Below are 27,166 nucleotides of genomic sequence, written 5' to 3' on the forward strand. Positions count from 1 at the left end.
GCCTTCCACACCAGAGGTGCAGGCTGATAGAGCCCACACTTTGGTTGTGGCAAACAATGTTTTTTTAAAAACAAAAATTGCCCCCACCAGTGCTAGGCTGCCCACACTGGGATTAAGCTCCTGGTGTAGGCAGCCATGTTGGGGCACACGCATGCGCATGATCCAGAGTGTGAGGTGCCTACATGAAAATCCCATTAAGTACATGTGTGCTACATAAAATGGCCACAACTCCCTCACCGTGCAGGCAGCCTAGCACTGGCAGGGGCATGTAAAAGAGAAAAAAATATATTGTTTTCTCTAAATGGAGTGTGGGCTCTATTAACCTCTGGGGGGGCTATTTTAGGGTGACAGGTGCTCTTTAAGTACCTAGTTCCCCATTAGAGTGGCTTTCAGGAACACATTTTCACCTATTCGGTGCTTTGTGTTATAGGACAATCTTTAATTTCATACATCAATTTCCCCAAATGAAAATGAGTTCCTATCTGAAAGATCCCCTACAAACCCATTCTACTTGGACTTGGAAGCCTTCTGCATATTGTATCACTGTGTCCTCCACCCCACAAAGTTTCCACAAAACAATTAAGGGCTCCTAGTTAGATTTTACACGAAGGACTGAATATTATTGATTGATTTCTCATTCCTGTTCCAAGAAACCAGCCCATGCCATCCAACTGGTACACACAGATGAATCTGGACAACTACAACTAAATGAATCTGCCGTACAGACCTGTTTTCTGGATGGAAAGATATCAAATTACCCCGTGTGCCTAATATGTGTGATCGGAGAGAAACGCCGGGGCAAATCCTTCCTTATGAACTATATACTCAGGGCTCTCTCCTGCCAGGTGAGAACAAGGCATTGCTCAACCAAATGCAGTTGCTGGAGAGTAAAAAAGTAAAATACTTGAGACCTTGAATTCTGAAAGAAATTATGAAATTGTGTGCCTTTCACTTATATTTACGACTCACTAAGAGACACATATGGGTCTTTTTGTTAAATTAAATTTAAAATGAAATTTTTCTGGTCGAGTTTTTAAAGGGGCAAATCTCACATTTTCAGAGGAAAGAAAAAATGTAAAGATTTATTATATCCTGAAGCTGCTAAAAATCCGAAAATACTCCAGCTAAAATCTGTTGAGGTTGTGTAGAAGTCAATGGCAGATGTCCCTTTTACAATTTGAAGATGTTTCTTGACATCGTGATCTGCACTGGATCCTAAAAAGTTGCGGTTTTCAAGTGACAACTCGGGGATATTTTGTACATTTCGAATGTCAAATTAGAAAAAGTTGTAAAATGTAACTGAATGTGTCTCAGTGGGACATGGGTTTTTACTATTGAGTGTTGTTCTTAGATCTCCCATTGTTCTTTTGTTTGGCTGCTGGGGGGAAAAGGGAGGAGGTGATATCACTCTAACTTGCAGTACAGCAGTAAAGAGTGATTGAAGTTTATCAGAGCACAAGTCACATGACTTGGGGCAGCTGGAAAATTGACAATATGTCTAGCCCCATGTCAGATTTCAAAATTGAATATAAAAAAATCTGTTTGCTCTTTTGAGAAATGGATTTCAGTGCAGAATTCTGCTGGAGCAGCACTATTAACTGATTCATTTTGAAAAAAAATTTTTTTTCCCATGACAGTATCCCTTTAACTTGCCAGGGCCTACCTTCCTGCCTTGTTTACCCTGCCTGTGCCTTTAATATTTAGACTTACCTTTTCCAAGCACATGACCTGCCTGTGTCCCAGTTTTGCTTCCTCAATGGTCTGCACTTCAAAACATTTAGAACCAGTAACCTCATAGTTACGTAGTTAAGCTGGGTTGCAAAAAGAAGAAAGTCCACCAAGTTCAACACCTAGAACCCCAATGCACATACATAAACACCCACACCAACCCATACACTGACATATATAAGCTAGTGGCCAAGCTGACCCCTGTTCTAGACAGATTTTAGGTGAATATATATATATATATATATATATATATATATATATATATATATATATATATATATAAAATCAAAAATAATTTCAATGCATGTTGGCGAATTTTCTCGTTTCTCGAGTTTTCAGCAAAGCAAAATGGGTCAGATTGCCCATCACAAAAATGCTACTGTAGAAGGGTTTGGAAAAGGAAATTTGTTTTTTCACAGTGCCAGCCCAGATAAATTCCTTTGGTCAAAAAGTCAATATAGACATAATCAACTACAAAAAAGAAACACAATATATTAAAGGTTTTGATCAGCGTTAAATTAACTTTTAGTATGATATTGTTGAATGTTAAGAATTTGCAAATATAGTTTATATATATAATATAGTTTCTGAAAAAAAAAGCCTCCCAGTGCAATAGAATTTTGGCTGCTGGGGTCAGTGACCCCCATTTGAAAGCTGAAAATAGTCTGAAGAGGAAGGCAAATAATTTAAAAATAGTTGCAAACTTGAAAGTGAACCACACATTTAGGGGCAGATTTATTAATGTTTGAATGGTAAATTCTAATTTTCGAGTTGGATTTTTGGGCAAAACTCACAAAATCGACTTGGGAATAATCCACACTCAAATTCGAGATTTATCATACTTGGACCCTTCAAACAATTAGAATTTGATTGATTCGGCCTTTTTTAGCAGGATTCGGCCAAATCCTTCTGCCCAGCCCAACCAAATCCTAATTTGCATATGCAAATTAGGGAAGGGGAGGGGAATTGAGTGACTTTTTGTCAGAAAACAAGGAAGTAAAACATTTTCCCCTTCCCACCCCTAATTTGCATATGCAAATTAGGGTTTGGATTTGGTTCGGTATTCGGCCGAATCTTTTGCGAAGGACACTTTATTTATGGATTAAAACATTTTCTACCCAGCAAGTATTTTTATTTTCCAGATGATAAGATGGTACAGATCTTTTATTATTCTTATCTTCTCCTGCCTGGAAGTGTGTCCTACATGGCCAAATGGGCATTTAAGACCATATACTAACGATATCTATTTTCATAAAGAAAAACTACATTTGTTCTCTGTTTGTGTTGTCTTTAATTGATTGGGAATCATTTTCTCAGGGGAGTTCATCTTTTTTTGTTTAGGAACAGGGCCAACCACTCAGTCTGGGAGCAGACGATGATCGTATTAGTGGGTTTGAGTGGAGAGATGGAGCAGACAGTACAACGAAAGGTATTTGGATCTGGAGCAAACCCTTCATTCTAGACAACAATGGAGAAAAGGTGAGAGTGAAGAAGAGTATGACTGCTTTTGTATGGTTTGTCCATCTTTGACATGAGGACATGTGTTCTCCTAGTTCTTCTGTCAGAATGTTTTAATTTAGCTTTTCTTATATTTTATTTAAAATATGTTCACCTTTAAATAACATTTTATTATGAAGTTAACATTATCATCCAGTCTGCAAGTGTAATGTTACAGAAGGTGAGAGTTTGATACTGGTTTAGTAACCCATGCCAACCAATAGGTGAAATTTACTGATTACCTCTTTGAAAACAAACATCAGATTGGTTGCTATGTGCTTTGTTGTCAGATGGCTGTGTTTGTGTTGGACACAGAGGGCTCCCTGGATATTCAGAGTTCAAGAGACATTTGCCTTAAGCTGTCTGCATTATCCATGATCCTCAGCTCCTACCTGGTAGGTCACAACCTCCAGATCTACACCTTATAGCAGCAAAGTAGGTGTTAAACACATTAAATACCTGAATATATAATTTGGATCGGTGAATAATGATATTTATTTATAACAGATCTACATTCATTTGTTTACTTTTGTTTTGTTGTTTAAATTTTCAGATCTTCAACGTGAGCTCAAATTTGAAAACAACAGATATGGACTATCTTGAGGTAATTATAGGCCTCCAGATCTGGTGAATGGCAATGATCAAGTTGTCATACAACCTAGAGAGAGCCAAAGGGAATAAAAACTGGAATGAGTAGATGGAAAGCCAATATTTCCCTGTGGATACAGATATAGAAACTGAAATGATGTGGTCTGTGCCTCAAGTGTGGTCAGTAAAACCTCCTCCATCCACCTAAACCTAGATTCTAAGACTGGGAATAGTAGAAAAGCAGCTATATGCAATTTTGTTTTGTATGAAACAGTAAAAAGTAGGTGACTGAAGATAGAGTGGGTGTCACGGTCGGCACCCTAAACCAGAACTAGTGCCAAGCTCCCTGGTCTCGGCTCGGCTTCACCAGTAGTGTGACCACCTTTGGCTTCGGGAGGAGCCCTCAGCGTCCTCAGATGCCACCTGGACTTTTCGAGAGGAGCAAGGCAAAGAGTTCTGGCAAGCAAAGGGGCACGACTGTTTAAAGTCAGTTAGGCCGAAGGTCGCGGTACAACAGGATAAGGCAGAATCGTAGTCAGGCAGGCTGGGTCGAGGCAGGCAGATAACTAGGATCGTCAGGCAGGCAAAGGGTCAAACCGGGTAATCAATCAGAAAGGGATTAGGCAGAAGGAGTAGTCAAAATACAGGCTGGGTCGGAGTACGGATATTAGGATGGTCAAAAACAGGCAAGGTCACAACAGGAGATCAATAACAAACAGGAACAGATGCACAAGGCTCAAAGGCACCAGGAAACTAGTCCTATCACGGGCAATATACAAATACAAACTGTCCCTTTAAATACATTGAAAATTCGCACCATTGCGCGCTGACGTATGACGTCAGCTCGCCTGCGCCTTTAAGACGCAGAGAGACGCAGTGCACGTGCCCTAGGCGCAGAAGATCCTTGCGGGCGTCCCCGACGAACCCCACCACCCCTACCGGGGTAAATTATTACAGTGGGCAAATCATGAATGTTTGCACTAATCTATAGCCAGTATTTATCGTTTGGAGAAATTTTTGTGCATTTAACGTCATAAAACAGGTTGTACACGAAATTGTACTTTTATGGGTGCCATGCCAGCTGCAATCAACCATTACTAATGGAAGGTTTAAATGGTCAGATTATTTGCATTAGCTATCAGAATGGTTCTCAAATGTAGGTGCTGGCCCTTCTTTAAGAGGAGTCAGCCTAAAGTTTATTTAGGATGAGACTTGTGGAGCATGCAAGTCTATGTCCCAAAATACAACTGAAAGCCATGCTGAAGGGTCAAGTAGAATTGTGGTGGGCCCTAATTTGCTGTCCAAAATATTCATGTAACTATGACTGAATGATTGATACTCATGTCTTAAACTGTAAAGAAGGCTCTGACCAAATGTTGAACATCCAAATCTGTGTGAGGTTTGGGGAGGTTGACCCAACACATCTGGAAATTACTACAGATATACCCTGACCTGGATGAACGAGAACCTTTACAGACAATTAACATGTCGTTTCTATTCACAGATGTATCTTGAAGTTGCTGAAAATGTTGGAAAATCGTTTGATCTGCAGGCCTTACAGGTAAGTGAGCTAATGTGTAGTCTGTTTGTTTCCAATGTAGTGAGCGGCATCTTTGTTCAAATGAAGCCAATCATTCAATGACAGGCCCAAGCTTGCATAATACAGTAATCCTAAAAAAAAAAGAGTTTTTAAATCCCAGAGGGAATCTTCTATGACAAAAAAAGTCATCAGTCCTTATACCATTGTCTTTATGTGTGTATCATTATATATGCCATGTTTTATATTATTATAGCACCTCAATATCCTTATACGTGACTGGCATAATTTTAAGAGATGTGGAAAAGAAGACGCTCAGGAATATCTAATTCATGAGACTGAGGTATATCGATTATTATTATTGACATGTATTTTTAGAGTGCTAACATATGTCACAGCGTAGCAATATGAATGTGCTTATACAATGAAATCAAATGAATTGCATAAATATAACATACAGAGTGACATACATAATGACTAGGACCAGTATGGGAAACATTTTGAAAAAATAAAGGAGTGATGAAAAGATGACGTAGGTAGTAAGCCATGGATAAAACAGAAGACTGATATTCTAGAGCAGGGGTCCCCACCCTTATTTTTTACCCATGAGCCACATTTTAATGTAAAAAGAGTTGGGGAGCAACACAAGCATGAAAAAAAGTTCCTGGGGTGCCAAATAATTGGCAATTTGGTAGCAGAGCTTACAGGAGGTTCTGCTAGGCAGTATATTTAGTTTTTATTTAACCAAAATGTGCCTCCGAGCCAGGAATTCAAAAATAAGCACCTGCTTTGAGGCCAAGGGGTTGATGATCAACATTTTGCTCACAAGCCATTGGTTGGGTATCACTGCTCTAGAAGGAGGTTTAAGGGATTTGAAGGGCACTAGTGGAGAAAGTAGATGACGTGAAACAGGCAGGAAGTCGACAAAAATGTGCAATTATTGCTGGCATTTGCTGAGTAATGAATCACTATTTTTATATTTTTTGTTCACCATTAGAAGCTGCAAAAGGATCCTCGGTTCAGATTGGTGTCAGAGACCCTAGGAGGTCCATTAGCAGATTGCTCACTCCTGCCCCACCCAGGGAGACTTCTGCTGGTTGACAGTCAAGGGAAATTATCAGGTAACACTCAACCCTTTGGCTTCTGTTGTCTCCATAAAGCACTAACAAGTCTTTCTTACTCTGTGTTGTTACTTTCCCTTATCTCTGTGGCAGATATGGAAGCAGACTTTAGGAATCATCTAACAACCTACATATTCACTCTGGTGGGAGACCTTTGGCCCTATAGAAAAACCAACAGACAAGGGGAAATAGTGACGTGCACTGAGCTGGCAAGTCTACTAAAGGTCTGTAATTGTAATAAATGGTGACAACTGTCATCCGGATTGATTACTTTGTATCTACTACAGCTTGCCCTCAAAGTGCAAAGGGACTTCAGGTTAATGATGTCCATGGAATTATTTTTGTTAAGTTTGCACCAGTTTATCCCAAAAACCCAGTCCAGTCCCTGATTCTGAAACACCTCCTGAAAGCTGGAGCTGAAGAGAAGATTTTGATATAGAGACTTCCACCTACATACATGAAATGTTCTTCTTAGAAGTTAAATAGAAAATTACATTTATTTGAACACATCACATCTCATGCAAAAACACAACAAATTAATTCAGAGAAAGGCAAATTGTATTTTTTTTTTTTAATTTAAATTTATACTGATGTCTTTTCCTGCATGACAGTGTTGTCCTCTGAACTGTGGTATAAACTTTATGTATTTTTACAGAGAGGTGTGAACATTTTGCAGAGTATACAGTACCAATTGGCCTCCCCATTACAGGTAAGTATCTCAATGTATTCCTAGCTGCTTTGTAACCTCAGGGTGTAAACAGTAGAAGTCACAGAAACAACCATTCATGCAAATTGTAAAGTGCACAATGTGCCCCCAAATGTAAAATAAACAGATATTATTAGTCACTGAGAAGTTCCATGACCATAAAAAAACATGAGGCTAAAGGCTGAGGAATTCCATGGTGACTTCTAATATCCTAATATTTTTTAACAGGAGCCGCATTATTTATTACAATACATTATATTTCAAGTCATGTGACATAAACCATGTATTATGAGTATATTAGAAGTCACTGAGGGGTTGTTCTGTGACCATATAAAGGCACAAGGCTACAGGCTGAGTTATACAGGGAACTCTGAGTATCACTCATGTATTATAAGGGATAATGTACCCCCTACTGTAAATGATAAGGATATTAGAAGTCACTGAGGGGTTGTTCTGGGACCATATAAAGGCACAAGGCTGCAGGCTGAGTTATACAGGGAACTCTGAGTATCACTCATGTATTATAAGGGATAATGTACCCCCTACTGTAAATGATAAGGATATTAGAAGTCACTGAGGGGTTGTTCTGTGACCATATAAAGGCACAAGGCTGCAGGCTGAGTTATACCGGGAACTCTGAGTATCACTCATGTATTATAAAGGATAATGTAGCCCCTACTGTAAATGATAAGGATATTAGAAGTCACTGAGGGGTTCTGTGACCATATAAAGACACAAGGCTGCAGGCTGAGTTATACAGGGAACTCTGAGTATCACTCATGTATTATAAGGGATAATGTACCCCCTACTGTAAATGATAAGGATATTAGAAGTCACAGAGGGGTTGTTCTGTGACCATATAAAGGCACAAGGCTGCAGGCTGAGTTATACAGGGAACTCTGAGTATCACTCATGTATTATAAGGGATAATGTACCCCCTACTGTTAATGATAAGGATATTAGAAGTCACTGAGGGGTTGTTCTGTGACCATATAAAGGCACAAGGCTGCAGGCTGAGTTATACAGGGAACTCTGAGTATCACTCATGTATTATAAGGGATAATGTACCCCCTACTGTAAATGATAAGGATAATAGAAGTCACTGAGGGGTACTGTGACCATATAAAGGCACAAGGCTGCAGGCTGAGTTATACAGGGAACTCTGAGTATCACTCATGTATTATAAGGGATAATGTACCCCCTACTGTAAATGATAAGGATAATAGAAGTCACTGAGGGGTACTGTGACCATATAAAGGCACAAGGCTGCAGGCTGAGTTATACAGGGAACTCTGAGTATCACTCATGTATTATAAGGGATAATGAACCCCCTGCTGTAAATGATAAGGATATTAGAAGTCACTGAGGGGTTGTTCTGTGACCATATAAAGACACAAGGCTGCAGGCTGAGTTATACAGGGAACTCTGAGTATCACTCATGTATTAAAAGGGATAATGTACCCCCTACTGTAAATGATAAGGATATTAGAAGTCACTGAGGGGTTGTTCTGTGACCATATAAAGACACAAAGCTGCAGGCTGAGTTATACAGGGAACTCTGAGTATCACTCATGTATTATAAGGGATAATGTACCCCCTACTGTAAATGATAAGGATATTAGAAGTCACTGAGGGGTTGTTCTGTGACCATATAAAGGCACAAGGCTGCAGGCTGAGTTATACAGGAAACTCTGAGTATCACTCATGTATTATAAGGTATAATGTACCCCCTATTGTAAATGATAAGGATATTAGAAGTCACTGAGGGGTTGTTCTGTGACCATATAAAGACACAAGGTTGCATGCTGAGATTATACAGGGAACTCTGAGTATCACTCATGTATTATAAGGGATAATGTACCCCCTACTGTAAATGATAAGGATATTAGAAGTCACTGAGGGGTTGTTCTGTGACCATATAAAGGCACAAGTCTGCAGGCTGAGTTATACAGGGAACTCTGAGTATCACTCATGTATTATAAGGGATAATGCACCTCCTACTTAAAGTTGTAGTATCCGAATTTTACTAATTTTACTCTTTAAATGTAAACTGGCTTTACTATTGTACCTCATTCTTCCATTACATGACATACACACAAATAGGTACACTGGCACACAGGGCAATTGAAAAAGCAGGGTTACCCCTTGCTACTTTTATTTAAGCGGACGTGCGACGTTTCGGGGTTCCTACCCCTTTCTCAAGCATACAAACAGTGACCATCATGCAGTGTATAAAACAGGTGTGCAATTAACATAATTAGCATATTAATGACATGCTGTGTATATTCTCAAGGAACCTAATCCTTTAGCCAATGTGATTGGATTGTGAACCCATTTGATTTAAAAACCTAATAAAAGGATCCAAACAAGTGCATAACGCATGTATAAATAAATATGCATTAAAATGTCCATACTGTGGTAAATCCAGCTGGTGCTAGTGCTGTAAAAGATACTGAAAAAAGAAACAATATAAAAATACAAAAATTACCAAACGGATTACTTACACAATTTGCACAGTAAAACCGATACAAAAGATAAAAGATTTAAAAGATACAATGTATCTAATTACAAACCACAAACTTGCCCTACTGGAATAAATTGATCGTTACCTGTCCCTGGAGTCTACAAGAGTGTTCTCATCTGCAAAAAAATGCGAAAAATTATTAAATTTTAATTCTTCCAATTAAAAGAAAGATCAACTGCTAAGCATAACTCTGCTTCATAAAAAACATGATAAATTATATTCCTCGTTAAGTCCCCTCGGATGTCTAGATTGTAGACACCAAATCCAAAAGCATTCCCTCTGTAATAGCTTACGTATAATATCCTGTCCAGAAAACGCCGTTACTTTCTCCAAAATTTGCCATCTTAATTGTGCCACTCTATGGCCCTGCTCGTAAAAATGTTTCGCCAATAAAGTTTCTTTTTTTGGTTTACTTGTTTCTTCCTCATTACTTTTCTTTTTTGGAAATAGAGTCGGCAAGGGTTTGTAATTTCTGAGTACGCTTTTGTGTTCATTTAATCTAACCTTCATTGGTCGGGAGGTTTGACCAACGTAGGCTAGTCCACATGGACACTTTAAACAGTAAATAACTTCTTTACTGTCACAAGAAAAACAGCCATGTATAGCATGTTTTTTTGCAGATGAGAACACTCTTGTAGACTCCAGGGACAGGTAACGATCAATTTATTCCAGTAGGGCAAGTTTGTGGTTTGTAATTAGATACATTGTATCTTTTAAATCTTTTATCTTTTGTATCGGTTTTACTGTGCAAATTGTGTAAGTAATCCGTTTGGTAATTTTTGTATTTTTATATTGTTTCTTTTTTCAGTATCTTTTACAGCACTAGCACCAGCTGGATTTACCACAGTATGGACATTTTAATGCATATTTATTTATACATGCGTTATGCACTTGTTTGGATCCTTTTATTAGGTTTTTAAATCAAATGGGTTCACAATCCAATCACATTGGCTAAAGGATTAGGTTCCTTGAGAATATACACAGCATGTCATTAATATGCTAATTATGTTAATTGCACACCTGTTTTATACACTGCATGATGGTCACTGTTTGTATGCTTGAGAAAGGGGTAGGAACCCCGAAACGTCGCACGTCCGCTTAAATAAAAGTAGCAAGGGGTAACCCTGCTTTTTCAATTGCCCTGTGTGCCAGTGTACCTTTTTGGAAGCCTTTACCGAGGGGGTTGCCGAGCCCTCTACCCTGAGCACCGGGCGTCATCGTTTACACTGAGGAGTGTGCTCTACTTCACTACCTATTTTGGATACACACAAATAGGCCATATTCTTATCTTTACTTTGCTCAGATGCTTTTTACCTTTGAAAATCACAAGAACATGGAAAAATTGAAAACGCAATTCCAAAAGTATATACGCAGAATGGTGAGTTAACATACAGAGTTTGGGGGGTTCTCAGTATCGTGGCCATTTTCCCTGTACTACATACTGTATTTCATGCTCCTGCTCTTGGTATATCCTGGTCTTCCTATATGTACAGTATTTCCCTCATTAAGATTGAAGTTTGTTATACCCATAGGGTTTTTTTTTATTCCCCAGTATAATCCACTTTTTGTTGTAATGTCCCCTTCTCCTTTTTTCCCTTTAAACGTCATACTTTGACTGTGCATTATATACCCAGGCTTTCTATATCTTCCTTACGGCATATGAAGTCTGCATTGATTCATTCCAGTTATGGTGTTGTCTAATTATGTACCATTTAAATGTTTCTGTATGATAGTGTTTTCTAAGGTAATAATGTATAACTGTAAATATTTGTTGGACGTGGTCATACTGTCTTCTTACAAGAAACGTTCTATTTGCATCTATTGACAATATCAGCATCCTCATGATAACTGCGTTATTTTAATACTGTGAATTTTAGTGAATTCACTAACGAGAGTTAATTTGACATTAGAGTTTTAAAATTTCAGTCAAACGAAGCAGATTCTCTGAGGAGGGGATGGAATGTGAGTCCATTTCAAATGCAGACCAGTATCAAGTATATGGCAACCAAATTCCTGCGTGACTTCAAACAATCACTTCAAGGGGGCGATGCCCAAGAAAAGGAGAGGCTTGTGCAGGAACTGGAATCCTTTTTGTTAAAGCAACAGCAAAAGTTCTGTAAAGACTATTCCAAGGTATGGTATTTAAATGGAGTGGCTGTAGGGGTGGGGTGAGCTAAGAAAAAGAGAAAAGGAGATGGAAATGAGAGAGGTCAGAGGAAAAAGAAGAGAAGAAGGTGACCCAGATTATGCTGTAGGTCGGTTTCATAGCACTGACTGCGTGCGGCTGGGGGAACCGGGGGTACGGAAATTATGGCACTGCTATGAGCTGCCTTAAAGCCCATTGTCGTTTCGATTGGGTAAGTTCAGTGTGGTGTATATTAAAACAATGATTCCCAATTGTTTCATCTGAGCAGGTCTCTGTATTTTCTTGTGAGTCCATAAAGAGAAGCCAGTCGTGCCATTTGCGGGATAACTTATCTTGTTGAGTTTTTTTCCAGTTTACACCATTTAAACTTTAGGTAACTATTCTTTGATTAGCAGAATGGTTTGAGACTTCCAGTATTTAGATGACTTGGCAGGATGGAAATCACAGATTTTTTTTGTATTTCGATGTAGACACAATATTTTTTTGCCGAGTTTTTCAGCATCCAAAATGTGCTGAAAAAGTCTACCTCGGCTTATACTCGGGTCAGCGGGCAGTAAGTGAGATTGCAGTCACTTTTAATCATTCCTATACCAACAGTTCACTTGGGGAGAGACTGCAATATCCCACAATGCCCTCTGTTGGTTATATGAAAGAATAACAGTGCGCCCTCTGTTGGTTATATGAAAGAACAAAAGTGACTGCAATATCACACAGCACCCTCTGTTGGTTATATGAAAGAATAACAGTTTCAGACTCAATTAACCCTAAAAGTAAGTGAGTAAAAAACACATTTTAGGATGTTCCCAGATCCTTTCTATACTGTTTTCTATATATGTTAATATATTTTATTGTATTATTTTTTTCAATTCCAGTCAAAAGAAGTAGAATCTCTGATCTTGGAACAATGTTTGAGTCCATCAAAAATGGAGACCAGCATCAACAATATGGCAAACAAATTCCTTTGTGACTTTCAACAATCACTTCAAGGGGATGATACCCAAGGAAAGAAATGGCTTGAAAATGATCTGGAATGTAATTTGTTAAAACAGCAGCAACAGTTCTGTAAAGACTATTCTAAGGTACAACTTTTAAATGGAGGGAGTGTTGGGATACAGGTCAAAGTTTGTTCCCCCTCCCTCAGTGTACAGCAGCAGAAAATAAATACTAGGGTTATAATGGAAGGCAATGAAATGTTGAAAGCTAAAAGGCTTATGTGCTTTCAACCCTGAGTACATTATTTAGATATAATACACAAAAGCCATGAATATCCTGTAAATTATATCCTTATAAACGGTGAGTAGTGATGTCATCAGTTATAAACGGTGAGTAGTGATGTAATTTCTGTCACATGACTCACTAAAATTTGTGTATTATAATTAATAAAGTACCCCCAGTTGTAAAATATGAGTATATTATAAGTTACCTCGGAGTTCCATGACCATATAAAAACACGAGGCCGAAGCTCCTCGGTAACTTATAATATCCTTATATTTTACAAGAGGGGGTACTTTATTCACTATATAATACACAAAAGCCTTGAATATCCTGTAAATTATATCCTTATAAACGGTGAGTTCTGATGTCATCAGTTATAAACGGTGAGTTCTGATGTCATTTCTGTCACATGACTCACTGAAACGTGTGTATTATAATAAATAAAGTACCCCCAGTTGCAAAATATGAGGATATTAGAAGTTACCTCGGAGTTCCATGACCTGTAGAAAAACACTCGGCCTTCGGCCTCATACTTTTATATGGTCATGAAACTCCTCGGTAACTTATAATCCTATATAATAAAGTCCAAGTGTCTCTGCGTCCAGTCCCAGTCCCTGTGTCCGTGGAAATGCGCTACTGCGCATGTGCCCCACGGGTCCAAAGTCTCGCGAGAGCGTGCTGCAGCCCAGCCCAGCCGCCATCTTTATTTTACTGACGCGGGTCACGCTACTTGGGGCTCGAGGTGAGGCGAGATGTCGTCTTTGTGCTGGATGGAGGGGAGAAGATAGTAGGGAGTAGAAAGCAGGTAACAGGGGGATGTGAAGTGTTCAGGGCTATGCTGCTAACCCCCCTGGCCACCAATGTTAACACCCCCCGGCCACCAATGTTAACCCCCCCTGGCCACCAATGTTAACCCCCCTCGCCACCAATGTTAACACCCCCTTGGCCACCAATGTTAACCCCCCTGGCCACCAATGTTAACCCCCCTGGCCACCAATGTTAACACCCCCCTGGCCACCAATGTTAACCCCCCCTGGCCACCAATGTTAACCCCCCTGCCCACCAATGTTAACCCCCCCTGGCCACCAATGTTAACCCCCCTGCCCACCAATGTTAACCCCCCCTGCCCACCAATTTTAACCCGCCCTGGCCACCAATGTTAACCCCCCTAGCCACCAATGTTAACCCCCCCTGGCCACCAATGTTAACCCCCCCTGCCCACCAATGTTAACCCCCCTGCCCACCAATGTTAACCCCCCGGCCACCAATGTTAACCCCCCTAGCCACCAATGTTAACACCCCCCGGCCACCAATGTTAACACCCCCTGGGCACCAGTGCTACAAAGGGGGCCCTGCCTACTAATGTTACCCATTCTGATATGTTGGGAGGTATGTGACAACATATGTTCTAGCGCCCGTTAATTTAACGGGCTTAATGTCTAGTATCCTTATATTTTACAATAGGGGGTACTTTATTCACTATATACAGTGTAACTTCCAGAGGTGATTTCTCAGTGGTTTGCCTGGAATGATGCTATTATTAATGCACAGCCTATGAAACATACACAGACATAACCAGAAATTGTTAATCCGCCCCAGGCAATATTTTGTGCTCCTCCACACGATCTGAAGCACCTAAGCCCCCAATCGCCAACATTTCCTTTATCCCATTTCTGTCCATCATGTCCCTTCACTGCTGCATGCAGGGTTGTCAGTTGGCCTCTGTAGAGTACATGTTTGTGAAGATTCCTTTTCATCCAGGTCTTGATATATCTGTAGAAACAAGTCAAATCAACTGGACGTGTTTTTTTTATTGAAGACGTTTCACCAGTCATCCAGCAAGTCCAGTTGATTTGACTTATTTCTACAGATTTGTAGAGGACAGTTTTTTATTAAGGTGAAATGGCCAATCATTTATTCTTCTGGAAGCCCCCAGACAATTTTTCTTTCAGCAGACGTTGCTTATAATATAACCTTTGGATTTATTTTTCATTCCCCTCAGAGGTTTTTTGGATTCCAGAATCACAAGAGGATGGAGAATATTAAGGAGAAGTTTCAGACTCAATTAACCCTAAAAGTAAGTGAGTAGAGAACACATTTTAGGATGTTCCCAGACCCTCTATATACTGTTTTATATATATGTTAATATATTTTATTATTTTTTTTTAAATTCCAGTCAAAAGAAGTAGAATCTCTGATCATGGAACAATGTTTGAGTCCATCAATAATGGACTCCAGCATCAAAGATATGGCAAACAAATTCCTTTGTGACTTTAAACAATCAATTCAAGGGGATGATACGCAGAGGCTTGGAAATGAACTGGAAACCAATTTGTTAGAACAGCAGCAAAAGTTCTGTAAAGACTACTCCAAGGTACAACAGTTAAATGGGGGGGGTGGTGTTGGGGGGTAGGGTGTTGTGTGTTGTCTGGTACAGGTCAACGTCAGTTCCCCCTCAATCACAGTCCAGCAGCAGGAAAAAAATACTGGGGAAATAAAGGAAGGCCATAAAAATGTTGAAAGCTAAGAGGTTTATGGACTTTCATCGCTGGGTACATTATTCAAATTATTAATTATTTCTCAGTGGTTTGCCTTGAATGATGCTATTATTAATGCACATGCTGTAGAGGACAGTTTTCTTATTAAGGTGAAATGGCCAATCATTAATTCTTCTGGAAGCCCCAAGACAATTGTTCTTTCAGCAGCCTTTGCTTATAATATAACCTTTGTATTTATTTTGCTTTCCCCTTTAGAGGTTTTATGAATTTCAGAATCACAAGAATATGGAGAATATTCAAGAGCAGTTTCAGACTCAATTAACTCTAAAAGTAAGTGAGTAGAGAACACATTTTAGAATGTTCCCAGACCTTCTATATACTGTTTTACAGTAAATTTATATATGTTAATATATTTAGTTTTATTTATTTTTTTTAATTGCAGTCAAAAGACGTAGAATCTCTGATCACAGAACACAGTTTGAGCCCATCAATAATGGACTCCAGCATCAAAGATATGGCAAACAAATTCCTTTGTGACTTTAAACAATCACTTCAAGGGGATGATACCCAAGGAAAGAAAGGGCTTGGACATGAACTGGAAACCAATTTGTTAGAACAGCAGCAAAAGTTCTGTAAAGACTACTCCAAGGTACAACATTTAAATGGGGGGAGTGTTGGGGGTAGGATGTTGAGTGTTGTCTGGTAGAAGTCAAAATTGGTTCCCCCTCCCTGAGGGGCAAATTCACTAAGATTCGTAGTTGCGCCAGGTGCAACTTCGCCACGCTTCACCAGGCGTAGTTTCGCCAGCCCTCCGCAAATTCACTAAAATCCGAAGTTGCGCACAGGGGTAGCGTAAGGTTGCAAAGTTCCACTAGCGTTGATTCACTAAGCGAAGTTACGCTAGCGATGGTTAATTTGCCTACAGCGCCAAATTCAAATTTCAATGGAGGAATACGTAGAATCACTACACAAGCCTGGGAAACCTTCAAAACATCAAATAAAATTTTTTTTTGCCCTACACATGTGCCCACTGTATAGTTAAGGTGCCATGAATTAGGAAATGTAGGGGGGAAGGAGGGGAGCCCCAAAAAAATTTTCGATCTTTTTCAGCCTATCACCCATAATAAAGAAAAAACGCCAGCGTTTTTTGGGACTTAGAAAAAATTTGAACTTTTTTTGAAGCAATCCCTATCTACTCTATTGCGCTTCGCCTGGTCTGAGGTGGCGAAGGAAGTCTGGCGTAAAAGGTAGCGTTCAGTACACTGCGCGCGTTAGTGAATTTTCGTAGTTACGTCCGTAGCGAAAATTCGACAGGCGTAAGGGTGCGAAGTAACACTAGCGAATTTACGCCATCGTTCGTTAGTGAATTAGCGAAGTAACGAAAATGCCCAACGCTATTGACGCTAGCGTTAGGCGCTTCAGCGCTTAGTGAATTTGCCCCTCATGTAAAGCAGCAGAAAACAAATACTAGGGGTATAACGGAAGGCCATGAAATGTTGAAAGCTATGTGCTTTCATCGCTGGGTGCATTATTCAGATATACAGTGTAGATCACCAGAGTCCCCAGAGGTGATTTCTCAGTGGTTTGCCTTGAATGATGTTATTATTAATGCACATGCTATGAAACATACATGGACATAGCTAGAAATTGATAACCCACCAGTGCAACATTTGGTGCTCCTCCACACTATCTGAAGCACGATACCCCCCAATCACCAACAATTCCATTTATCCTGTTTCTCTCCACCTTGTCCCTTAACCTCTACATGTGGGATATGCTAAAAAACTCCACCTCGGCTTATACTCGGTTCAAGCGCAAAAACGGTTGCCGGCGCCTAAGAATAGTCGCCGGCGTCCAAGAATAGTCTCTAAGAATATTCGCCGGCGTCCAAGAATAGTCGCCGGCGTCCAAGAATAGTCTCCAAGAATAGTCGCCGGCGTCCAAGAATGGTCGCGCCATGCAAAAACGAGACGCCGGCACCTCCAATGGGAGCAGAAACCCTCAATTTTTTGAAAACTTACAAGAAGCTGCTGCATTTCTCACCCTAGGCTTATACTCGAGTCAATAAGCTTTCCCAGTTTTTGGAGGTAAAATTAGTTACCTCGGCTTATACTCAGGACGGCTTATACTCGAGTATATACGGTATGTGCTTTCAACACTGGGTACATTATTCAGATATACAGTGTGTAAGTTCCCAGAGGTGATTTCTCAGTGGTTTGCCTGGAATGATGTTATTATTAATGCACAGCCTATGAAACATACATGGACATAGCTAGAAATTGATAACCCCCCGGTGCAATATTTGGTGCTCTTCCACACTATCTGAAGTATCTATGCCCCCAATCACCACCAATTCCTTTATCCCATTTCTGTCCACCATGTCCCTTAGCTGCTACATGTGGGATTGTCAGTTGGCCTCTGTAGAGTACAGTTTTCTTATTAAGTGAACTATTCAATCATGTATTCTTCTGGAAGCCCCCAGGCAATTTTTCTTTCAGCAGCCTTTGCTTATTATATAACATTTGTATTTATTTCTCATTGCCCTCAGAGGTTCTATCGATTTCAGAATCACCAGAGTATGAAGAATATTAAAGAGACGTTTCACACTCAAATAACCCAAAAAGTGAGTGGGTAGAGAATACATTTTAGAATGTTCCCTTGGCCCTCTGTATACTGTTATATATCGTTTTTTGTTTGTTTGTTTTTTTAATTTCAGTCAAAAGAAGTAGAATCTCTGATCACGGAACAAAGTTTGAGTCCATCAAGAATGGAGGCCAGCATCAAAGATATGTCCAACAAATTCCTTTGTGACTTTAAACAATCGCTTCAAGGTCATGATAGCCAGGGAAAGAAATGGCTTAAAAACAAACTGGCATTTTATTTGTTAAAACAGCAGCAAAAGTTCTGTACAGACTACTCCCAGGTACAAAGTAATGAGACTCGTGGGGTGGGATGTTGTGCATGACCTTGTAAACATAAAAGTGGAGTAGGAGAGCTGAGTGAAGCAATAGAGTCCAAGACAACTTTTTCTATAATCCCTATATTTAATCCCCTTAGAAGTTCTATGAATTTCATAATCAAAAGAGGATGGAGGCTACTAAACAGTTACAGACTGAAATAAAAATAAAGGTAAGTGCAGAGAGAACACATTTTAGATAAGACATGTTCTCAGACCTACTGTATATTTACTGTTTTGTCTCTATTTATACTTAATAAAGAGTGAAGCTAGAGCTCATTAGTTCGCTTGTGCATACTGTACTTTAGTTTTCAGCTCTCCAAAGGACTATGTATAGAGAAAGCCTTCAATGGGGTGATTTAGAGACTTCTGCATACATTATGCTAAAGATACATTTATTCAAGCAGTTATGGTCCTCCACTTTTTATCATCAGCCATAGAAACTATAATGGGGTTCCATTTCAAAATGCCGCCACAAACAAATTAAACTCAACAGGGATGTCCTCTTTCCCTGTTATCTGTAACCTGGTCAGGTAGTCCTTTGGTAGGGCCCACCTCTCTCTATAAAAGAAATCAATCCAAAACTCCACCCAACAAGGCAGTTTCCTGAAATAACCTTCAAACCGTGATTAATGGGTTAACTTGAAAAATATATATATGCATAAAAGCACAAGATGGGGACTGGTCTGGGGATTCTCTATATACAATAGTTAAGGTTTCCTAACTACCTTTCTTTCTAAAGGTGCTACTTACATAAACTGGATCACAATCGTTTTTTTCAAGTTATGTTTTTCATATGTTTTTGATCAAACCACTAAAGTTACTGTATTTTTAGTTTAGTGTACAATTTCTCTGTTCTAGGAATACGAAAAGTTCTCTCTCGTCAGGCAGGATCGGCACCCTTTAAGAATACAGAAGGAGTTGCGCAATGAAGTTAACAAGTTGCTGGATAATTATGAAGGATCCCTTAAAGGCATTGATGACAAACAGGAGCTTCTCCGTGAAATGGAATCAGATCTTTCGCAAGAGATAGAAAAATTCTGTAACATGTATAAGAAGGTACTGTATAAAGTCAAAAGCCGTGTTGGTGCACCAGATGGATTTATTATTTGTAAAACTGAGTTCTGCCCCTGCAGATACCCTCAGGGTATTACTGAGTTAAACCTGACATCACAGACTACATCAGGGATCCCCAACCTGTTGAACCCGTGAACAACATTCATAAGTAAAAGGAGTTGGGGAGCAACACAAGCATGAAAACTGTTCTTGATTGGCTATTTGGTAGCCCCTATGTGGATTGTCAACCTACATTGAGACTCTGTTTGGCAGTGCATCTGGTTTTTATACAACTGAAACTTGTCTGCAAACCTGGAATTCAAAAATAAGCTCCTGCTTTGAGGCCACTGGGAGCAACATCCAAGGGGTTGGAGAGCAACATGTTACTCAGGAGCTACTGGTTGGGGATCACTGATCTACATCATACATATTATCATGCTTTTACCAACAGTTTTTGTGGTCTGTACAAAAAGTGAAGATGTTAACAGCAGAATATGAGTTTACTCATATGATTTTCGGCTTATGTATAGTGACCCTCAGATCACAACTGATATTCCTTTCCTATGGATAGCGGTCAGTTCAGGGATTAGGCAGGTTTAATAATCGAATCTGCTGGTGCACCCAGGGTTGGACTTGGGAGTGCATGGCTCACCTCCAGGGACTCCCACACCCTCTCTAGGGGGCATTGCACTAAGAAATACCAATATATGAGGTTTTTACAGGAATTTGTTTGTATCATGCATTTTTGCAAGGCGTTCTATGCCTAAACTTCAGTACTCAGTGTCAGGAATATATGGATACTCAATGTTTGTAAAGAGTGTTCAAGTTGCTTCCACATTGTTATAAGCTTAATATAAGCAGGGTATGCTCTGTAATTGTGCACAACTGTGTTGGCGCAATGATGAGACAGATTGCCCAGAGGAACTAATCTTCTACATACGTTCTCTGCAGCAACTTTACTTTAGCCAACAGCATTGGTGTAGTCATGCAAGAATATATAACCGTAAGCACTTTAATTATAAAATATTTTTATTCTATTCAGATATTTGATGCTTGGAAAAGGATGGAAGATACTAAGAAACAATTAAAGAAACTTCTAAACCAAATAGTAAGCAATATATATTTTATACTTATACTATACCAAGAAATGAATCTACAGTAATTAACTTCTCTGATCCACCTCAGGACTTATTCTCTTGCAGCTTGTTCACTGCACCCTCTATAAGTTTGTTCCTCATATGTACACACAATTCCTCCTGCTCTTTCTCTTCTTTTGTATTGTATACATGATATATTGTTAGGAAGAACTAATATACATTGGTCAGGAGACATGCTATACATGAGATGATGGTGAAGATAATAGTAGGGAGAGATAGTGCCTATAGTAACAGTGGATAATAGTCTCTGGGAAGGGAGTGTGACTGTGGGATAGCAGGTATAGTAGGGAGAGATGGTGTCTATACTAACAGTGGGATAATAGTCTCTGGGAAGGGAGTGTGACTGTGGGATAGCAGGTATAGTAGGGAGAGATGGTGTCTATAGTAACAGTGGATAATAGTCTCTGGGAAGGGAGTGTGACTGTGGGATAGCAGGTATAGTAGGGAGAGATGGTGTCTATAGTAACAGTGGATAATAGTCTCTGGGAAGGGAGTGTGACTGTGGGATAGCAGGTATAGTAGGGAGAGATGGTGTCTATAGTAACAGTGGATAATAGTCTCTGGGAAGGGAGTGTGACTGTGGGATAACAGGTATAGTAGGGAGAGATGGTGTCTATAGTAACAGTGGATAATAGTCTCTGGGAAGGGAGTGTGACTGTGGGATAGCAGGTATAGTAGGGAGAGATGGTACCTATAGTAACAGTGGGATAATAGTCTCTGGGAAGGGAGTGTGACTGTGGGATAGCAGGTATAGTAGGAAGATGGTGTCTATAGTAACAGTGGGGTAATAGTCTCTGGGAAGGGAGTGTGACTGTGGGATAGCAGGTATAGTAGGGAGAGATGGTGCCTATAGTAACAGTGGATAATAGTCTCTGGGAAGGGAGTGTGACTGTGGTATAGCAGGTATATTAGGGAGAGATGGTATCTATAGTAACAGTGGGATAATAGTCTCTGGGAAGGGAGTGTGACTGTGGGATAGCAGGTATAGTAGGGAGAGATGGTGTCTATAGTAACAGTGGATAATAGTCTTTGGGAAGGGAGTGTGACTGTGGGATAGCAGGTATAGTAGGGAGAGATGGTGTCTATAGTAACAGTGGATAATAGTCTCTGGGAAGGGAGTGTGACTGTGGGATAGCAGGTATAGTAGGGAGAGATGGTGTCTATAGTAACAGTGGGATAATAGTCTCTGGGAAGGGAGTGTGACTGTGGGATAGCAGGTATAGTAGGGAGAGATGGTACCTATAGTAACAGTGGGTAATAGTCTCTGGGAAGGGAGTGTGACTGTGGGATAGCAGGTATAGTAGGGAGAGATGGTGTCTATAGTAACAGTGGGATAATAGTCTCTGGGAAGGGAGTGTGACTGTGGGATAGCAGGTATAGTAGGGAGAGATGGTACCTATAGTAACAGTGGGATAATAGTCTCTGGGAAGGGAGTGTGACTGTGGGATAGCAGGTATAGTAGGGAGAGATGGTGTCTATAGTAACAGTGGGGTAATAGTCTCTGGGAAGGGAGTGTGACTGTGGGATAGCAGGTATAGTAGGGAGAGATGGTGCCTATAGTAACAGTGGATAATAGTCTCTGGGAAGGGAGTGTGACTGTGGGATAGCAGGTATAGTAGGGAGAGATGGTGTCTATAGTAACAGTGGGATAATAGTCTCTGGGAAGGGAGTGTGACTGTGGGATAGCAGGTATAGTAGGGAGAGATGGTACCTATAGTAACAGTGGGATAATAGTCTCTGGGAAGGGAGTGTGACTGTGGGATAGCAGGTATAGTAGGGAGAGATGGTGTCTATAGTAACAGTGGGGTAATAGTCTCTGGGAAGGGAGTGTGACTGTGGGATAGCAGGTATAGTAGGGAGAGATGGTGCCTATAGTAACAGTGGATAATAGTCTCTGGGAAGGGAGTGTGACTGTGGGATAGCAGGTATAGTAGGGAGAGATGGTGTCTATAGTAACAGTGGATAATAGTCTCTGGGAAGGGAGTGTGACTGTGGGATAGCAGGTATAGTAGGGAGAGATGGTGCCTATAGTAACAGTGGATAATAGTCTCTGGGAAGGGAGTGTGACTGTGGGATAGCAGGTATAGTAGGGAGAGATGGTGTCTATAGTAACAGTGGGATAATAGTCTCTGGGAAGGGAGTGTGACTGTGGGATAGCAGGTATAGTAGGGAGAGATGGTACCTATAGTAACAGTGGGATAATAGTCTCTGGGAAGGGAGTGTGACTGTGGGATAGCAGGTATAGTAGGGAGAGATGGTGTCTATAGTAACAGTGGGGTAATAGTCTCTGGGAAGGGAGTGTGACTGTGGGATAGCAGGTATAGTAGGGAGAGATGGTGCCTATAGTAACAGTGGATAATAGTCTCTGGGAAGGGAGTGTGACTGTGGGATAGCAGGTATAGTAGGGAGAGATGGTGTCTATAGTAACAGTGGGATAATAGTCTCTGGGAAGGGAGTGTGACTGTGGGATAGCAGGTATAGTAGGGAGAGATGGTACCTATAGTAACAGTGGGATAATAGTCTCTGGGAAGGGAGTGTGACTGTGGGATAGCAGGTATAGTAGGGAGAGATGGTGTCTATAGTAACAGTGGGGTAATAGTCTCTGGGAAGGGAGTGTGACTGTGGGATAGCAGGTATAGTAGGGAGAGATGGTGCCTATAGTAACAGTGGATAATAGTCTCTGGGAAGGGAGTGTGACTGTGGGATAGCAGGTATAGTAGGGAGAGATGGTGTCTATAGTAATAGTGGATAATAGTCTCTGGGAAGGGAGTGTGACTGTGGGATAGCAGGTATAGTAGGGAGAGATGGTGTCTATAGTAACAGTGGGGTAATAGTCTCTGGGAAGGGAGTGTGACTGTGGGATAGCAGGTATAGTAGGGAGAGATGGTGCCTATAGTAACAGTGGATAATAGTCTCTGGGAAGAGAGTGTGACTGTGGGATAGCAGGTATAGTAGGGAGAGATGGTGTCTATAGTAACAGTGGGATAATAGTCTCTGGGAAGGGAGTGTGACTGTGGGATAGCAGGTATAGTAGGGAGAGATGGTACCTATAGTAACAGTGGGATAATAGTCTCTGGGAAGGGAGTGTGACTGTGGGATAGCAGGTATAGTAGGGAGAGATGGTGTCTATAGTAACAGTGGGGTAATAGTCTCTGGGAAGGGAGTGTGACTGTGGGATAGCAGGTATAGTAGGGAGAGATGGTGCCTATAGTAACAGTGGATAATAGTCTCTGGGAAGGGAGTGTGACTGTGGGATAGCAGGTATAGTAGGGAGAGATGGTGTCTATAGTAACAGTGGATAATAGTCTCTGGGAAGGGAGTGTGACTGTGGGATAGCAGGTATAGTAGGGAGAGATGGTGCCTATAGTAACAGTGGATAATAGTCTCTGGGAAGGGAGTGTGACTGTGGGATAGCAGGTATAGTAGGGAGAGATGGTGTCTATAGTAACAGTGGGATAATAGTCTCTGGGAAGGGAGTGTGACTGTGGGATAGCAGGTATAGTAGGGAGAGATGGTACCTATAGTAACAGTGGGATAATAGTCTCTGGGAAGGGAGTGTGACTGTGGGATAGCAGGTATAGTAGGGAGAGATGGTGTCTATAGTAACAGTGGGGTAATAGTCTCTGGGAAGGGAGTGTGACTGTGGGATAGCAGGTATAGTAGGGAGAGATGGTGCCTATAGTAACAGTGGATAATAGTCTCTGGGAAGGGAGTGTGACTGTGGGATAGCAGGTATAGTAGGGAGAGATGGTGTCTATAGTAACAGTGGGATAATAGTCTCTGGGAAGGGAGTGTGACTGTGGGATAGCAGGTATAGTAGGGAGAGATGGTACCTATAGTAACAGTGGGATAATAGTCTCTGGGAAGGGAGTGTGACTGTGGGATAGCAGGTATAGTAGGGAGAGATGGTGTCTATAGTAACAGTGGGGTAATAGTCTCTGGGAAGGGAGTGTGACTGTGGGATAGCAGGTATAGTAGGGAGAGATGGTGCCTATAGTAACAGTGGATAATAGTCTCTGGGAAGGGAGTGTGACTGTGGGATAGCAGGTATAGTAGGGAGAGATGGTGTCTATAGTAATAGTGGATAATAGTCTCTGGGAAGGGAGTGTGACTGTGGGATAGCAGGTATAGTAGGGAGAGATGGTGTCTATAGTAACAGTGGGGTAATAGTCTCTGGGAAGGGAGTGTGACTGTGGGATAGCAGGTATAGTAGGGAGAGATGGTGCCTATAGTAACAGTGGATAATAGTCTCTGGGAAGAGAGTGTGACTGTGGGATAGCAGGTATAGTAGGGAGAGATGGTGTCTATAGTAACAGTGGGATAATAGTCTCTGGGAAGGGAGTGTGACTGTGGGATAGCAGGTATAGTAGGGAGAGATGGTACCTATAGTAACAGTGGGATAATAGTCTCTGGGAAGGGAGTGTGACTGTGGGATAGCAGGTATAGTAGGGAGAGATGGTGTCTATAGTAACAGTGGGGTAATAGTCTCTGGGAAGGGAGTGTGACTGTGGGATAGCAGGTATAGTAGGGAGAGATAGTGTCTATAGTAACAGTGGATAATAGTCTCTGGGAAGGGAGTGTGACTGTGGGATAGCAGGTATAGTAGGGAGAGATGGTGCCTATAGTAACAGTGGGATAATAGTCTCTGGGAAGGGAGTGTGACTGTGGGATAGCAGGTATAGTAGGGAGAGATTGTGTCTATAGTAACAGTGGATAATAGTCTCTGGGAAGGGAGTGTGACTGTGGGATAGCAGGTATAGTAGGGAGAGATGGTGTCTATAGTAACAGTGGGATAATAGTCTCTGGGATATATATATAATGCTCCAGAGTTATCATCAGAAATATGATTCCTAGTAAATGCAAATAAATTACAGAATGATATTACCATGTTTAATTATCTCTCAGTCTAATGACATTCTAATTAAATTACAGTAAAAAGTTACTTTCAAGGTATGTACACTTTTGTTCCATTTATTAAGAATTTCTTGACATTGAGGAGAGGGCTTTAACAAACGGTCACATTTATAAATCCGATGTGTTTAACTGCTTGAAATAGAGGTTTCCCCTTTGTGTGTCAGGAAGGAGGTAGAGAGGAACATTCAAAGTAACAAAAAAAATGCACTCCATATTTACACTTTTGTTGGTACCTGGGCTAATGGGGTCGGACAACTTCATGACCATTAATCACGTCTTTGCAATCCTAGAGAGAAGAGTCTTCATCGTCTTTATGGAACTTGATGAATACACCGTCTGTAATGCAGTCCAAGATTAAGGAACCTATCAATAAACACTTGGTTGACTTTATAAATTCACATAAGGACATGGATAGTGAAGATCAGAAGGCTCTTATGGAGGAGCTCATATCATATTTGATGGAGATAGAGAAGGAGTTTCATAAAGAGTACTCCAGCGACTACAGAAGTACAATGGAATGGATTAAGAATGTTGGATCAGTTGGATTATGGGGTTTATTTGCATTCAAGTTTATTCTTAAAAACAAAGCAGTTGCTGCAGCAGTAACTTCTGGTGGAGTGGTACTGCCAGGAGTCGTTGGAGTTGTTGTTGTAGCCGGTACCATTTTAATGTTGAGGCGCATGTATGAAAATAAGAGCCCGCAGTAGTTGGGAAAATAAATGCAGGAACACTAAAGGCTCAACGGTGAAACAATAATCATGATTAAAGGACAAGTTGCAAAAACATACCAGCAGGTTCCCCCACAATTTCATTGTATATGAGCCTATGGGGAGGAGATGCTGCTACTGCATTTAGGGTCCATGTGTCCAAATGTGGGCAATGCGGAGCTGTTTGTTTGTTGAGCAATTATTTGTCAGTTACTTCTTGACTGTATTGTACCATCAACCAAAGTCCTCCAATGAGACTGCTTTATGTTTCAGCAAATAAAAACGAATTGTTGAAGAAAGAAACACTGGCGCCCAATTGAGTTTATTTTACAATAATTTTGATGTCCAAATGCATTAATGTCAATGGGCGTCCAAATAATTTTGACACGCAACAATATTTATGCGAGCAACTATTCTGACATGCGGCAAAAAAATTTTTGGATCTTTTGCCAGCGGATTTGCATCTGCAAATTTATTCGCCCATCACTAGTTCCCTTTCTTCTAAGTCTATTGTAGGGGGCCGATTCATCAATAGTCGAATATCGAGGGTTAATTAACCCTCGATATTCGACTGGGAACTAAAATCGTTCGACTTCGAATATCGAAGTCGAACGATTTTGCGCAAATCCTGCGATCGAACGATTCGAAGGATTTGAATCCAACGATCGAAGGAAAATCCTTCGAACAAAAAATCACAGGCAAGCCTATGGGGACCTTCCCCATAGGCTAACATTGACTTCGGTAGGTTTTATCTACCGAAGTAGGTGGTCGAAGTATTTTTTAAAGAGACGGTACTTCGATTATCGAATGGTCGAA

The 27,166-nt window shown here is 40.7% G+C and overlaps 1 protein-coding gene across 1 annotated transcript; it reads left to right on the forward strand.

The window, feature by feature from the left end:
• Positions 1-635: 635 nt before the first annotated feature.
• On the forward strand, positions 636-26,647 carry LOC108703878 (the record flags this gene model as incomplete). The annotated part of the gene is made up of 22 exons (XM_041577014.1): positions 636-845; positions 3,070-3,207; positions 3,516-3,620; positions 3,779-3,829; positions 5,318-5,374; positions 5,607-5,693; positions 6,348-6,471; positions 6,565-6,695; positions 7,127-7,180; positions 11,005-11,079; positions 11,628-11,834; positions 12,720-12,926; positions 15,065-15,139; positions 15,239-15,436; positions 15,816-15,890; positions 16,003-16,209; positions 18,109-18,183; positions 18,277-18,483; positions 18,618-18,689; positions 19,378-19,575; positions 20,615-20,680; positions 25,934-26,647. Coding segments are annotated over 22 exons (3,036 nt in total), but the record flags the coding sequence as incomplete, so codon positions are not given.
• Between the last annotated feature and the right edge of the window lie 519 nt (positions 26,648-27,166).

The sequence above is a fragment of the Xenopus laevis genome, chromosome 9_10L, assembly GCF_017654675.1.
Source record: "Xenopus laevis strain J_2021 chromosome 9_10L, Xenopus_laevis_v10.1, whole genome shotgun sequence".
NCBI lineage: Eukaryota > Metazoa > Chordata > Amphibia > Anura > Pipidae > Xenopus > Xenopus laevis.